General features: G+C 39.6%; 1 protein-coding gene across 3 annotated transcripts in view; it reads right to left on the reverse strand.

Moving 5' to 3' along the window:
• Positions 1-297: 297 nt before the first annotated feature.
• Positions 298-15,829, reverse strand: part of GNPAT (glyceronephosphate O-acyltransferase) — a 30,807-nt gene continuing 15,275 nt past the window's right edge. For all 3 annotated transcript variants that reach the window (XM_087431947.1, XM_004432369.3, XM_087431948.1), the window contains 12 exons: positions 12,438-12,565; positions 12,051-12,126; positions 11,644-11,795; positions 11,393-11,523; positions 9,809-10,032; positions 7,378-7,620; positions 5,853-5,932; positions 4,843-4,983; positions 3,351-3,450; positions 3,173-3,266; positions 2,050-2,111; positions 298-704 (listed from right to left, as the gene is read on the reverse strand). In XM_087431947.1, coding sequence (XP_087288073.1) covers positions 661-704; positions 2,050-2,111; positions 3,173-3,266; positions 3,351-3,450; positions 4,843-4,983; positions 5,853-5,932; positions 7,378-7,620; positions 9,809-10,032; positions 11,393-11,523; positions 11,644-11,795; positions 12,051-12,126; positions 12,438-12,565 — 1,475 coding nt within the window. In that variant the 3' untranslated portion in view covers positions 298-660. The remainder of the gene's footprint in view (positions 705-2,049; positions 2,112-3,172; positions 3,267-3,350; positions 3,451-4,842; positions 4,984-5,852; positions 5,933-7,377; positions 7,621-9,808; positions 10,033-11,392; positions 11,524-11,643; positions 11,796-12,050; positions 12,127-12,437; positions 12,566-15,829) is intronic.

Consider the following 15,829-nt stretch of genomic DNA (forward strand, 5'->3'; position numbering starts at 1 on the left):
GCTTCCAGAAGTGGTTAGCTATCAAGGCTTTTGGTGTTCACCCATCTTATCTCAAACTTTTCTTCCCTTGAATTCTTCAGCCTATGATACATCATACAACTTCTCCTCGTTGCAAGCACTTTCTCTAATTCAGTTTCATTGATTAAGGCCTTTGGGTGGCAAAATTTAATATAAACTAGCTTATTTATTATACATCTCTGTGAAACGTGTACTCGTTTGAGGCAATTTTAATTAAAGAAAGCCACGAGAAATGCAAGATATGCCCTTTCCAGCAGTTTTCTTCTGATAGCCACAACCTTTAGTGTTGATGTCACACTTTAATTCAGAAATCAACGGAAAAGTTTAATACATGTAATAAGTCAAAGAGCATTAGTGAAATAGGAGCTGGGCTTTGTTTTTCCAAACATGTTTCCAAAAGACTGTTTTATTTTAAAACACACACAGAGCTGGATACAAATGCCTTTTTAACTATTGTGGTGGAGAAGATGACACTGATTACTTACACTGATCATCTCTTCCTCTCTACTGAGCCCACTGTTCTCAAAGTCTCAAGAAGTACGAGAAGATGGGTCTCTTTCTTTACTTCCCTGTTTGTTGTAATAAGAGTCTTTGAATGACAGTAATTCTATGATCAAATTTTCCATAACTCTTTGGCAATTATTAAAGTTTTGCAGTCGCTGGTTTTCCTACTGGTGTCTTACAACCTAAGACAAAAAAAGAGAGACAGCTCATGAAATGATGTTGAGTTTGCCCTTCCTTGTACAACTGTTTAAGCCACTGGCAAAAGAGCAACACCTGACACTTTTTACAGGCTCGCAAAGCACCAGTGGAGACACGAGCCCCCTCTGCAGGAGAAGCAGCAGCGTCTCAAAGAAGTAATGGGCATGGCCAGCACACCCCAGCCAGGGGCAGAGCCAGGATTTGAACCCAGTCGTGTTTTCTGAACTTCAAGTCTAGTATGTTCTAGTATGTTCACACCCACATTATCATCCTCACCGAATGAAGGTGTTTGTGTTTGTTTTAGCTATATGCCCCCTTACCAAATTCAAAATTAGTTTCAAGGTTACATATCCTGAGATTTCAGACACAATATAAATAGAAGTCTGGGATTTCAACCTACATATTTTCTTCAAGAAGAAACTAGTATTTTCACCTTCCTTATTTATGTCAACTAGTCCTTTGCCCTTCTACCCTTTTTCTTCAACCATTCTCCTTTAACCATATGCCCCATCCAGGTTTTCCCCAAATCCCAGCAGACATCTATCTAAAGCTCTTCCATACAAGTTTGACAAATGTACTAAATTAGGATTAGGTACAAAAACACTACTTGTAAGAATATCCACTCAATGATTTAGTACTTATTCCATATAATTAGCAGATTATTTTTTTCAAACGCTAATACCTTCCCCTTCTAAGATTACCCCATCATTCCTATGAGAAGTGTTCACTACCTCCTCTGACTTTTTATATCTCTTTGTTTATATCAACACTCTTGACTCTTACTGTATACCATAAACAAATGCCCCTGCCTTTTTGGGTCGGATTATTTAAGCTGACAGGATCTGGAGAAGAATAAGGGTCGGATTATTCTCCCAAGGATGTGCTATCAGCCCTCAATTCTGAGTTCAGAAAGTCTCTCTGATGTGGACACTGACCCCAACCCCTTACCTAGGAAAGAAGAGATCCAAGAGTGGAGAGGGAGAGAATGAATCCATGCACTACAATGAGAGGTATTTTCTCCATGTCCACCAAGCCTAGATGTGAAGGGTCTAGATCTCGGACCCTGATTAGTTACTTTAGGAGCTGATAATTTTTATGTTGTATAAGACTGCCTTTTTTATGCTTGTTGTGTTTTCTCTGTTAATTTTCTTTGCATTTTCTCATTTTCCTCAAGAAAATTCTAGATAATATAAATAGTTCTGTTTATATTAAAACTCTATTGCTGTTCATTTTAATAAAGCATTTGGTGCCATAGTATACTTTCTTGTTTTACTATTTGATGATAAACACAATGTGAAAATCCATCATATTTTATTAAACGGTACTTACCAAGCATTTCTTCTAATTTTGCTGTGGCAGGTTCATTCACATTAAATATAAAGTCACTATTTCTAGAAGAAAAAGTAAGCAAGCTTTCTTATTGCATAAACTAGGGGGAAAACACAATCTTCATTATTTATATAGTAAGACTACTTTTAAATAGTTTTCCTCAAAGCTAGTCTTTTTTTTTTTTTTTAAACTTTTATTTATTTATTTTTTCCCCCAAAGCCCCAGTAGATAGTTGTATGTCATAGCTGCACATCCTTCTAGTTGCTGTATGTGGGACGCAGCCTCAGCATGGCCGGAGAAGCGGTGCGTCGGTGAGCGCCCGGGATCCGAACCCGGGCAGCCAGCAGCGGAGCGCGCACACTTAACCGCTAAGCCACGGGGCCGGCCCTTTTTTTTTTTTTTTTTTTTGAGGAAGATCAGCCCTTAGCTAACATCCATGCCAATCCTTCCTCTTTTTGCTGAGGAAGACTGGCCCTGGGCTAACATCTGTGCCTATCTTCCTCTCCTTTATATGGGACACCGCCACAGCATGGCCTGACGAGTGGTGCCTCGCTGGGCGACCGGGATCCGAACCCCAGGCCACCAGCAGCAGAGCGCACGCACTTAACCGCTACGCCACGGGGCTGGCCTAAAGCCAGTCTTAAATAATTAAAAAGGCCTCTTGCTCCTGTCCTACTTCCTGGATTCATGCTTCATTGTTTCGACCACATAAGAGACATACTGGGAGAGTTTACCCACTACACTTTATCACTCTTAAATTCATTCACTCAGAAGAGTAAACATCTGTCTAAGTACACATACCCATCTGTATGTGCATATATGTAAGTGTATACACACACACTACACTATACTCCCAAAAAATCCTTCTTATAATTAATCTATAAATTTCAATATTAGGTCAAGGCCAAAATGCTAGCCTAAAGCACTTTCTTTGCTTCAATATCTTTTTTATTCATAACCATATAAAATGTGCATGGTAACTCATAGTGACTTAACTATCTGGAGATGGATGAGTGAAGCACATCATGTTCACTAGATCACACATTTCTCCATCTCTCTCTGGATCAACTGTTACTAGTCATCACTGCCCCGCTGCACCCAGGGGAGTCGGTATAGTACTTACTCCTTCTTCTTCTCTACCACCCCTAGCCTCACAAAAGCTGCTAATGCATTTTTCTGTACATCAGAAGATAACACATCATAACACTGCGAGGCACCTAAAACAGAGGGGGAGGAAGAGTTAGTGGACCACTTTTTATTCTCAACTAAAAGAAATCACCACCTACAGAAGTGTGACTAACCTTGATCGAGAAGTTGAGTTGCGAATTTTCTAACACCAGCCAAGTACTGTTTCTCAGTGAAGTAGTCTTCTTTTTCATTCAAGAGGTATTTGCAAATTATCTGATTTTAACAGGGAGGATGAGAGGAACAGAAAGAGAAAAAGAGCAGATAATACAACAGTAAATAATTTTACATTGCCCTCTTAACAGAATGATATATTATATTAGAGCAGAATAAAGACCCTCCAAAGTTTGAGCACAGAAAAGCTGCAGAATTTTTAGGAGGTCTCTCTTGAGCTTGTATCAGTGTTTACAATTAGAAAAAAAAACAGTTTGAAATAATATTGACATTTATTAAAATATAATTTCTCACTTTAATGGGTTGCAAGTTAAGTAAATTTACTATCAGCTTAATATAGCCTATGCTGCTTAGGGAGAGAGGTGCCAGATTTTTTTTAACTTTGGTTTTTTTTTTTTTTGTGAGAAAGCTCAGCCCTGAGCTAACATCCATGCCAATCTTCCTCTTTTTGCTGAGGAAGACTGGCCGTGAGCTAACATCTGTGCCCATCTTCCTCCACTTTATGTGGGACACCGCCACAGCATGGCCTGACAAGCGGTGCGTTGGTGCGCACCCAAGATCCGAACCCGGGCCGCCAGCAGTGGAGTGCGAGCACTTAACCGCTACGCCACAGGGCCAGCCCCTGTAACTTTGTTTTTCCTCTAAAAACAGCTAATAACATGCTAGGTCCTAAAACACTTGATGATTTCTACCATAGAGAGGTGCTTAAAGGTAGAAGGAGCATTTATAAAACACCTACCAAGTGCTAGACTTTGTGCAAGGAGGCTGATGGGTTATTTCATTGACCACAGCACTACTCTGCCAGAAAGGCGGTCCTGGGTACCTCACCAGCGCACAGAGCTGAGAGCCATTGAGTCCTCTTCTCCCAAATATGTACGGAGCCCCTCTGAAGGATTTTATCTCAAACTCCCTGTCTCCCTCTGAACCCTTGCACAGCTCCTGGTGGGCGTATATACCATCCCCTGTCTTTAACCACTCCTTAGAGCTCTGACAAACTCTCAGATACTTGCACTTGAACTTTTTCTTTCCCTTCCAGCATTAGCACTTAGTAATATAAATAACTGACTTTATGTATCCTTCAGATCTTGCATTTATTGACTGCCTAGTATGTATCAAACACCTTGCTACATGCTATGAACAAAAGATGTAAGATACAGTATGACAATGCTTGGGTATAATTGTTACAGGAATACTGTGCTTGTGGCATCATAAAGCTGTTATCCTCTTGGGTCTGTAATAGAACAAACCTCCTGTATGCAAGAAGCAAAGTCTCACCTGAGAGGTGAAAGCATTCATCCTATTAATCAATCTCTCTAGTTCTATCCACCTGGGGAAGATACCTGCCCTTCAGACCAGAAATAAGTACAAGGTGGGAAAGTCTTAGTTATATTTGATATGAGAGGATGAAGGAGAATTTGCAAAAGATTTACATACCTGATAACAGTCCACAAAAGGCTTAAAGAGTCCTATTAAAAATTCTAACACAGTATTTCCTTTCTTTGTAACTAGGATGTCCCTTGTCGTCATTTGTATGGTCTCACTTTTACAAAGTAAGAAACAGCCTTCTTCAAAGTCCTGGAAGGGGAGGGGAGGAGACAGAATGCACCCACTAATTTAGGTTAACAAGTACACTGCTGGTCTCAGGATATGCAGCCATGTGCCCCCAGAACAAGAGAACACCAGCTAATTCCACCACCCTTTCCAAACAGTTCTGGTTGTTAGACACTAGCCAGAGAGCACTTGTTCTAACACTCAAAATGTTAAACCTCAAACACAGCAAACAAACAAAAAATGTGTGAGCCTTAGACATCATGACTTGGGTGATGGATTTTCTTTCACTTTGCACAGCCACACTCCATAAATTTAAATAGGAAGTGCATACAACAAGTCCTAAAAATACTTAGAATTAGGCTTATGCTCAAAAACTGCTTCCTTCATCCTCTGCTGAATGAAACCTGTGCTCCTTAGCACAGCATACAGAAATCTAACCCACTTTCTGTCTATCCTGCACCACCCCCACCGCCAGACTCCACTCCAGCAAACCAGCTGTCCAGCTCTGGGAGCCTGATCCTTCACAGCTGTCTACACCAGGTAAGACCATCGCTCTCTAATCTCAAAGCAAAAGGCCTGACTCATTTCAACAAGTTGTTAACAGGAAAATGTGTGCTGGTTGCTAAATTTTTAACAAAATAGAGTTGGTTTATTTATAGTAGCTGCACTAATGGTTCAAAGAATGACTCTCCTCTCACCAAATAATCCCTAAATTATTGATTAAACTTGAGCAAGAATCAAAATAGAGTTCGCTGAACTATGAGTGTCCAAGTTTCTCTTTAATTCTGCTGCACATAGCCTTGAAGAAAGGGAAGACACATCTGTGAATCCAAGCCTAACATTTCCAGAACTCACACTGCAAACACACTTGCTCTTTGGTTGTAAGGATTTACCTTTAGTGCGTTTCCTGGAAGGAAGATGAACTCATCTGAAAAAACATTAAGTAGGAAGCGAAAGCAACTGTAGACATCCTCTGGAAATAAAGTTATTACATAAAATTACAAAATTGCTTTTTAAATTGCTTTTCAGAGAGTACTAAGAAGTCCGTGACACTCCAAAATGCAGTATTTCAAAGACATATTAATATACCACAGACAAGAATTAAGGTCCCCAAAGGAAGCTATAACCAATCCAAATTTTACCTACAGAGCAAACTACAGTCTAGGATAGTGTTAATGGCTGATAAATTACAACCAGGCCTCCAACCAGTCAGTCTGGTAATGAGCAAGATGCCACATTCCTTAGAATTCAGGGTACTTCACTGTCCCTTACCCATGGTTCCCTAGTAGAGAAGAAAAGGAACAGATTTCTTCATTCCCTTCTATATTCATATTTCCTGATGTCTTTACTATATCTTTAGCAGTAGAATACACCACCACACAACAACAGAAAATGCTGTCTTATTCTCCAGACACATAGGTCTACCTTGCCCATCAACTACAGAGGCTTCATCTTTCTGATATATGCTATCAACTTTCTCATTAGAAAAATATACATACATACAGATACGAAATGTTGCCTCCAATTTCAGGGTGTTCATAACATTCTAGAAGACCCTGCATGTGCCCCTTAGCTGTGGATAAATTCCAATGTTAAGAAACCTCAGATAGAACTAAGGTCAAGATTTGAATTTTCTGTGTCCTGAACTACATCACCTGACCTCTCTGGGCCCGTTTCCTCATCCTCAAAATGAGGGCATGGACACAGGACCTCTGAGTTTCCTTCCAAGGCTAAAGGTCTGTGGCTGAGCCCAGTGCTCCTCAACTAGGACTTTTCCTTAGAATTACCTAAGGACCTTTGAAAAACAAAAACAAAAACACCAATGTCTGGTCCATTCTCCAGACCAATTGAATCAGAACATTTGGGAGTGGGGCGCACCCTCCAGTGATTCTAATATGTAGTCTGGGTAGAAACTCCTGGCCTTGACTACACGTTCCTGTGAACAAAAACTGTGTTTTACTTGTTTTTACACTCCTCATTGCAACTAGAATGCTACTGTGCATCTAGCAAGCACTCATATACTGCTGGATTGTTTCGTCACCCCGTCTGCTTCTGCGAATGAGAGAACTGTTACGGCAGAAAAAGAACATCAGGCCAGGAACTGGAGAACTGTACTCTAGTCCCAGATCCTTCCTTACATGATTATGTAACTTTCTAGGTCTAATTTTCCTTATTTATAAAAGGAGAGGTTTAGGTTAGATAATTTCTTAGGTCCCTTTCAATTCCCAAATCCTAAGCAGATGGCCACATATTTAGGGAAAAAACCTAACTTCCTCTGAGTGTTCAGGCCCCATTCCTTGCTGGGGTGTGGGCTGCACACATGTGGCTGAGCATTATAAGACTTTGAACGTTGTTCCCTACATGGAACTGAATGGCCCAGTCTCTTCCAAAATGCAAGACCACATTCCCGAAAGTTACCTTTCCTGAACCCAGGTGTCATCTGCAATGCCACAGCTACTAAGGAGGGACGAACAAAAACGTTGAGCAACTGGTTCTTATAAGTTGAGCACAGGAGGAGAGTGATGTGCTGGAAAATAAGTCCATCGACCACTTCTGAGTCCCCGGACTCCAATTTTAGAACCACCTTGTCCTTGACGAGGCTGGCGATGTTGGAATGCAGAAGAATGCTGGAATGGATAACTTCCTCAGCAGGTTCATTATCTACACACAAAGACAATTCATTCAGGCAAATGGCAAAGAAACGGGATGGGTCACTGCTGGGAGTCTTAGGCCTAGTATGCATCAATGCTAGTGACCTGATATATTTATTTTCAAGTGCCAGGTACTGGTTTTAGGTTCTACCAATTGAGGTAATGATACAATATGTGAAGGATATTTTAAAAGTACTATTTCAAAAATCAAATCTCTCTAAGGACATGTAACATACTTTCTTATCTACCCCAAATTTGGCAGCCATTCTGAAATGCACTCAATTCACACTCTGAAAACCAACACTTCCTCAGAACTAGGGTATCCAAAGTTTTGTAATAGCAAGCTAGATGACAAGAAAATCACATATATGAATTTAATAATATTAAGATAAGAAGGCCCATGATCAGGGTATAAGTATATTAAAACATGCTTCACACACACACACACACACACACACACACACACACACACACACACACACACACACACTCGCTTAGACCAATTCCAAGATGGCAAGAATAACACTTTGCAACTTTGCAGGTGAACCGAAGAGGCCTCCCTGAGCACAGAGGGATGCTGAGAAGTTTTCTGGTTTTCATACATCAAAGATAACTAAAGAGTGGACCCATAACAGTTCCTAGTAACTCATCACCTGACACTACACTGGCCTGGAGATAGCCAAAGAGTTAGAATTCCAGAAGCATAGTGAAGAGATGGTGATATTTCAAAAATATTTTTGGTAAGGGAAATCATTTTACTGTTAACCTGGGCCAAGAGGTGGCTGACAGAGATATGTAAGCAGGCACACTGCTCAATCTGGGCAACAAGTTTTGCTAATGCTTCACGGAAGGGACAAGTAAGAGGTGTGGTTTTCCTTCTGGACTTGATCACATTTGTTCTGGACTAATCTGCCTTGTCTCAGCTTGCTCAAGGTAATGATATAGTATACGATAATATTTTATATCTATATGCATAATATGATATAATGATATATATATATAATAAAAAGCTCTAGATATGAGAATGCTTAGGAATATGGGATAATCTGAGTAAAAAAGAAAAAAGGAACTGAATATATATGACATACAACTGCTTCCCATAACCTACAGATTCCAGTCCAGATCCTCAGGTATGCAGACCTATACGACCTAGCTGCCATCCATGTCCTTCACTTCCCTCACTGCCTTATTCATAGCCAACATTCTAACATTACCAAACCACTTGCAGGTTAAGGGAATACCTGGTGGTGTCACGCCATTTCCCATTTCCTAATCCCTACGTTAGCAATATCCTCTCTTGTTCATCTTCCTGAAGAGCTCCTACTTTTCCATCAAGATAGGTTCAAACATCACTTCTATGAAATCTTCCCTGAGTGTGGGCCCTCGCCTGCACAGTATTCTCAGTGACCCTCTGCAATTTGTCCATAGCTCTGTCTTTATTCCACGGAACCCTCTTTACTAGTTTACACATAACTAGTAAAGACTCACCCCTGCCCTCCACAAAACAGAAGAACCTCCAGAACAGGGGCTGCATCTTGTTCATTTTGGCATCCCTGGTGGTATCTAGCACCAACTAGGTACTCAATATAGGTGTCATGAGTACAGTAGGTACCTGACTATAAATAATTACCTGATCTTAAAAGGATTGCGTTTCCAACTGTAGTCTCTACCATTTTAAATCAGAGATTGAAAACAACTTGAGCTAACTATTGTCATACACATCCCAAACTCCCACTGTAGTATTCATAACTCCAATGAAGTTTTACCAAGTTGTTATTATCAGAGAATTGTATAAAGTTCTATGTGACCAGCCCTTTAATCCTTACAATCCAGTGAGGCAAATGGGTTGCAAATATAATGAGGTTTAAAAAGAGGTGGTGTAGAGGGAAGGACATGTGGAGTACAAGAAGATTCATTACTGATTCTCCACTCTCCTACGTGCCAAGGAGATGGTATTCTAGTCCTCAAGACATTCAGAGTCTCGTAGGGAGAAATGACATGTGAATCATTATTCTCAAATAATCAACACGCTGTGTTCTGTGTCCTATAGTGATAAAATCAGATTAGGTTTTTGTTCTCTCTCTGAGCAATGCTTTTCTCAAAGTCCTATACAGGTTTTTCATATCTAGGCCATAACTTTTTCAAATTAAGAAGTAAAAAAAGCATGCATTCTCATCACATATGTCCCACATACATACCAGGCCAAGTGAGAAACCCCCCGAAGGCCTGGGTTAAGCCTTTCAGCCATAAAGTCTTTTCCACCAGAGCGTCAAAGTCCATGGATGGCTGGTTCTGAAGCAGAACAGCAACTGTTAGGGCCCACGGGTTCAGAACCAAGTTTTGAATTTGCAGAAGCTGCATTTTGTAGGCAACTTCGACGACAAAGGCATGCATGTCCTCTGATTGCTTCTGAGGAATATATCTAAAAGGAAGAGTACAGAACAACAAATTACATTTCTGCTACCTAGACAAATGTGAACGGAGAGGGGAATGGGAGAAGACAGACCCTTTAGAAGGCTTCTCATACTTTCTGCCAACCAAATTCTCCCAGGTCACACTGCAAGAAGTATACCTTTGCTTTACTGTAGCGTAACCTGTCCATACACCTCTAGGGTATGCTCTGGAGAGGTGATAAAAATATACTCAAGGGAACAGGGTCCCATTATTCCTGGTTCCAAGCAAAAACTTTTTGTTGCTTTATAAATAGAATATATCACTTCTATGAAAACCGATTCCTCCCCCAGCAGAATGAACTATCCTGTCTTCTCAAAATCCACAGTACTTTGAACCTCTTGTAGAACATACTTATCAGGTTATATGATAACTGCTCACGTCTGCCCTGGATAGGCCGTAAGGTTTGCCTGACTGCTACAATGCCCTTCTGAGAAGCTTCAGGGCATCTGCCAAGTACCACCACGACCCTCACCTGACGGCCTCTTCATGCATGGATCACCAAACTTTGAATTGGATGATATGGGGAACCTACCAGAGCTGGTTGGAGCAGGGCTATGCATATGACCTAAAAGCAAGCCACATAATAAGGTGGCTTAATGTGAAACGTGTAGCCAGTGAGGGTACCCTGTACTAGATAATAAATGGCCAACCCAATTTGAGATCTGTAGAGAGAAAGCAAAAAGCTAACACCCGCTTCTGATAGCTAACAAAGCTGCTAGTGAGGCACTCTAGCTGTTGTGGGACCATTGGCGCCACAGATAAATTATGAACGATGTTGCAGTTAGCGAGGCCTGGCTGGACAGATGGTTTCTATTTCCCTTACTTCCCCAGATGTATTTCTCTAAATTAAGAAAACCCCAAATGTATCCTGTATCCTGAAAGAACCTAATATATTCCTTGCCCATAAAACTATAACCTTCTTGAGAACAGGGACTCACTCTCATCCATTATTATTATACAATTCTTTCTAGGTTCAAAAATAATACTTAGTACATATTTTGGCTGGCCTACCAATAGTGCTCAACAATTCCCATACACGCACTGTTAACAATGGTGTATTTCTTCCCACTCTTAAGTTAGTAGGGTACTGGTTCCCCTGAGAAGAATGAGCACTGTCTGACTTGGCAAATTTGACATATATATTCTGCAGATAATTGTTTTTTGGCAAACATACAATTCTTCTTGAATTGAAGCTTTCTGCTTCCCCAACGTGCGATCTCAAATAACCCAGTTTCAGTCCTAGAAGTGGTCAATTCAAGAATCACAATTCACACTTTCAGATTTTCACCACTGTTTCTATGACAGTTATGAAAACACAGGCCTTGCACCTTGGAACCAAGTTATATGGGCTTCGGCTCATCCTCCCAGCTGCCAGAGATCGAAGTGACACAGGGTCTCCAAAGTATACATGGATGTTTCCAAAATTTTCAGAGAGAATCCTCCTGGCTTTCAACAATCTCTAATAGTATCACAACAGGGGAAAAGAAAACAAAAAGGGGTAAATTCAGAAAATAGTTATGTTTAAACCAGCATTTCCTCTCAATTCCAAGAAAATCAAGTTTGGCTCTCCTTTACGTACTGATGTAGATTCTTTTGGCTTAGGAATGCCCAGAAGCTCATTTACATAAAGAGTTTCTTCCAATATCTTATCATAACTGATGCTAATTGGAACAAGGTAGGTATCAAAAACTTCTCTTTTAAAAAATGGTTCCATCACAATATTCAGAAGACCTGTAGACAGGGAGAAATGGTTTTTACATACATATTGAAGAGTAGGAAAAACAAGGCATATAAACAGGAAGATACTAAAAGTGTACTTTATATACTAAGTCCCAAAATATAAACAGTTAAACTTAAATAGTTACACTTATAAAGAAAAGAAAGTGTCTTGCAAAAAAAAGTGTCAAGTTCTACTTAGCAGTTATGACGACACCACACCTAAAGCCTTTGGGTTGGTGTTTTAACTTCACTCTGTAGGTGACCTACCAAATTTAGGAGTCAATGTCTTAGAAGAACGGCTTCTTGTCCCTTCGAGGTAAAATTCAACAGGAGCATAACCATTCTTTAAAGAGAGAACACAAACAAACAAAACAAAACACAAAACCCATTGCCTATCCTCAAAGTGATACATGCTTCTTTTGATTCCTTTTCCCCAGCTCCCTCCCCAGCCCTCTGAACAAACACTGCTTACAGTGAAACTTAAACAAGAGAGCTGCACAGAGTAAACAGATTGCTGAGGTTATGCACATTGCTTGAAGGGAAAAAAAAAGCTAAGCAGTCATTAAGAAGTCAAGAATTTAAATAAGACCTTATAGCAAACTTCAGTGAAAAGAAAATATAGCTTGAAAGAACTTGGTAATTATTTGCATTTACCCGTAACATAGTTTTTACATATTCAGAGAATACAGCCCAGTAGAGTTTATTGCCACCAAACGTGCGCCGCATGAAAAAGGCACCCGACATCCGCAGCAGCTCGCCAATCATTTTCATCCCTAGGAAGTCTAAAAAATAAAGATGGGGTTAATATTCATTGGCAGATCTTGAAACTTTCTATAAAGATCTAAACTCAAACTCTTTTTTTTTTTTTAATTTTTTTATTTATTTATTTTTCCCCCAAAGCCTCAGTAGATAGTTGTATGTCATAGTTGCACACCCTTCTAGTTGCTGCATGTGGGACATGGCCTCAGCATGGCCAGAGAAGCGGTGCGTCAGTGCGCACCCGGGATCCGAACCCGGGCCGCCAGCAGCGGAGCACGCGCACTCAACCGCCAAACCATGGGGCCGGCCTAAACTCAAACTCTATTAAGAACGATTTCATGTACGTAAAACACCCCTATGATATTAATAATTATACTCTCTGAGACTAAAATCCCTAAGAAGAGACATCTCATAGAATTATGGAAAAGAAGGGACTCTGTGGGCCGCTGCTCCCTGCGAGGTCACCTTATGTCCCTCCACGAACCTCTGCATCTACAACCAGACCGGCTGGGGGTGAAGGCAACAGAAGGCAGTATGACAACCACAACAACGTCATCATGCCAATTTCTTTAGTCAGCACTGCTGCTGAACTTGACGACAGACCAACATGAGTCCCCCACACTCCGGACAGCCAGGCCAAACCAGCTCTCACCTTTCTTTTTTACCCATCAGGGAAAAATATCAACCTTCTGACTCTTGGGAACAAAAACTCAGACACATTAGTGATACGAGGGAGAGGGTTAACCATAGGAATGCACAGAAATCTCGGAAGGAAGGATCCAGGATTGGGCTGGAGGTTGGGTATGCTGACACATGGGTTAAAATTGGAATTATCTGTGTCAAAAAGGAGGAAGAAATTAATGTATTTAAGTCACTAATATTTTGTTGGAAATAGTTTATCAGATGCTTTATTCTCTTAAGGAGTAAGGATCCTGGGCAACATTAATGCCCCAGATGCCCATGAGGAAGAAGAGCCTCAGAAAGGGGCATGGATGTTTCTGAGACAAGGACAGAAAATGCTTGAAGGAGACTGATTAAAGAGAGACTTTCTTTCAAGCATGGGGCTCCCTAGGCCCTTGGCCTCCACATTATTTCATACTAGGAGGAGACAGACGATTGACTCTGAGGGCCTCGCAACGACCTCTGCAGAAAATTGCAATTACCATATAGTAGGGATATTTACTTTCAATGCCTGTTTGCTTTGAAATATGCTTTAAGTGAAATGAAATCAGTATGAATTTTGATCCTCATCCAACTACTTTAATGATTTAAAATGTGTAATTTAGTTTTGTGCATTTGTTTGAACTGGATCTTAGGCTAAAACTGCAGTGGTCAATAGAATTTCTGAATTAAAAAAAAAAATCAACCTTCTTTTAGTGGCACAAATTAAATAAAGCAAGTCTGGGGTGAGAAGAAAAGTTCTACCATCAGTTTTAAAACAGTCCTTCTTTTCATTTTCCCTAATTTCCAATTAACTTCCTCACACGTCTATACAGGTGAAAACGCTTTTAGAGTGCCTAAGTCTCGGGCAGTTTTTACCTCCCTGTTTACTGCATTTATTAACAAAGGCGCACGCTCGAATCTCTGCTTTCCTGGCTACCGTGACAGGAGGTGATAAACTATTTATTTGCCTTAATAATCCTACTTTTAGGAATCAATCCTACAGAAATAAAAGCACCAACATAAAAGTATATTGTAAAATTGTCTGTAACAGCAAAACAATGAAATTATGATACATCTACACTGCTGAATATTATACAGCTATTAAAAATGTTATGCATGAAGTTGCACCCTTATCTTAAACCATATACAAAAATTAACTCAAAATGTATCAAAGACCTAAATGTAAGACCTAAAACTATACAACTCTTAAAGGAAACATATGTAAGAAGCTTCATGACACTGGATTTGGCAATGATTTCTCAGATATATCAAAAGCACAGAAAACAAAAGAAAAAAATCCAGATAAATTGGACTATATCAAAATTAAAAACTTCTGTGCATCAAAGGACACAATCAATAGAGAGAAAAGTCAACTCACAGAATGAGAGAAAATATTTGCAAGTCATATATCTGATAAGGGGTTAATATCCAGAATATATGAAGAACTCCTACAACTCAACAAAAAAACAACCCGATTTAAAAATGGGCAAAGGACTTGAATAGATATTTCTCTGAAGAAGATATAGAAATGGCCAACAAGTATATGAAAAGATGCTCAACATTATTAATCATTAGGGAAATGCAAAGCAAAATCATGATGAGATATGACTTCACACCCATTAGGGCTATTATAAAAAAAACCAAAACAGAAAACAACAAGTGTTGGTGAGGATGTGGGGAAATGGGAAAACTTGTGCACTGCTGGTGGGAATATAAAATGGTGTGGCCACTATGGAAAATAATACGGCAGTTCTTCAAAAAGTTAAAAATAAAGTTACCATATAACCCAGAAATTCTACTTCTGGGTATACACCTGGAAGAACTGAAAGCAGAGACTTGGAACAGATATTTATACACCTGGCTTCATAGCAGCACTATTCACAATAGCCAAAAGGTGGGAGCAACCCAAGTGTCCATTTGACAGATGAATGGATAAACAAAATGTGGTGTATACATACAATGGAATATTATTCAGTCTTAAAGAGGAAGAAAATTCTGACACATGCTACAACACGAATGAACCTTGAAGACATTACGCTGAGTGAAATAAACCAGTTACAAAAAAACAAATATTGTATGATTCCACTTCTATGAGGTATCTAGCGGAGTCAAATTCATAGAAACAGAAAGTAGAACGGTGGTTGTCAGGTGCTTAGGGAGAGAGTAGAATAGAGAGTCAGTGTTTAATGGGAACAGAATTTCAGCTTTGCAAGATGAAAAGACCTGTGGATGGATGGTGGTGATGGTAGTATAACAATGTGAATATACTTAATGCCACTGAACTGAACACTTAAAAATGGTTAAGATGGAAAATTTTATGTTTAAATATGTTAAATATGTTTAAATTTACAATTTAAAAACATGTAAAAAAAAAGTTAGATCTATTTCCTGACCTATAAAAATAGTCATTGATATATTATCAAATTAAAAAAAAGCAAAAGGCAGGTAAGGTAGGTAACTCATAAAAGTAATATAATCTCATTTTTCAAACCTAAACAAGCATATATGTGCATAGGGTTTTTGGTTTATGTCTGTTTTAGGCATAATAGAGCACAGTATAGAAGGATGTAATCCAAACTATTAAACACTGGGATTGGAAAAAAGAAGGGAGAGGTTTTTTTCAT

This window comes from Ceratotherium simum, chromosome 6 (assembly GCF_057802395.1).
Source record: "Ceratotherium simum simum isolate JZ-2026a chromosome 6, ASM5780239v1, whole genome shotgun sequence".
In the NCBI taxonomy this organism is placed as follows: domain Eukaryota; kingdom Metazoa; phylum Chordata; class Mammalia; order Perissodactyla; family Rhinocerotidae; genus Ceratotherium; species Ceratotherium simum.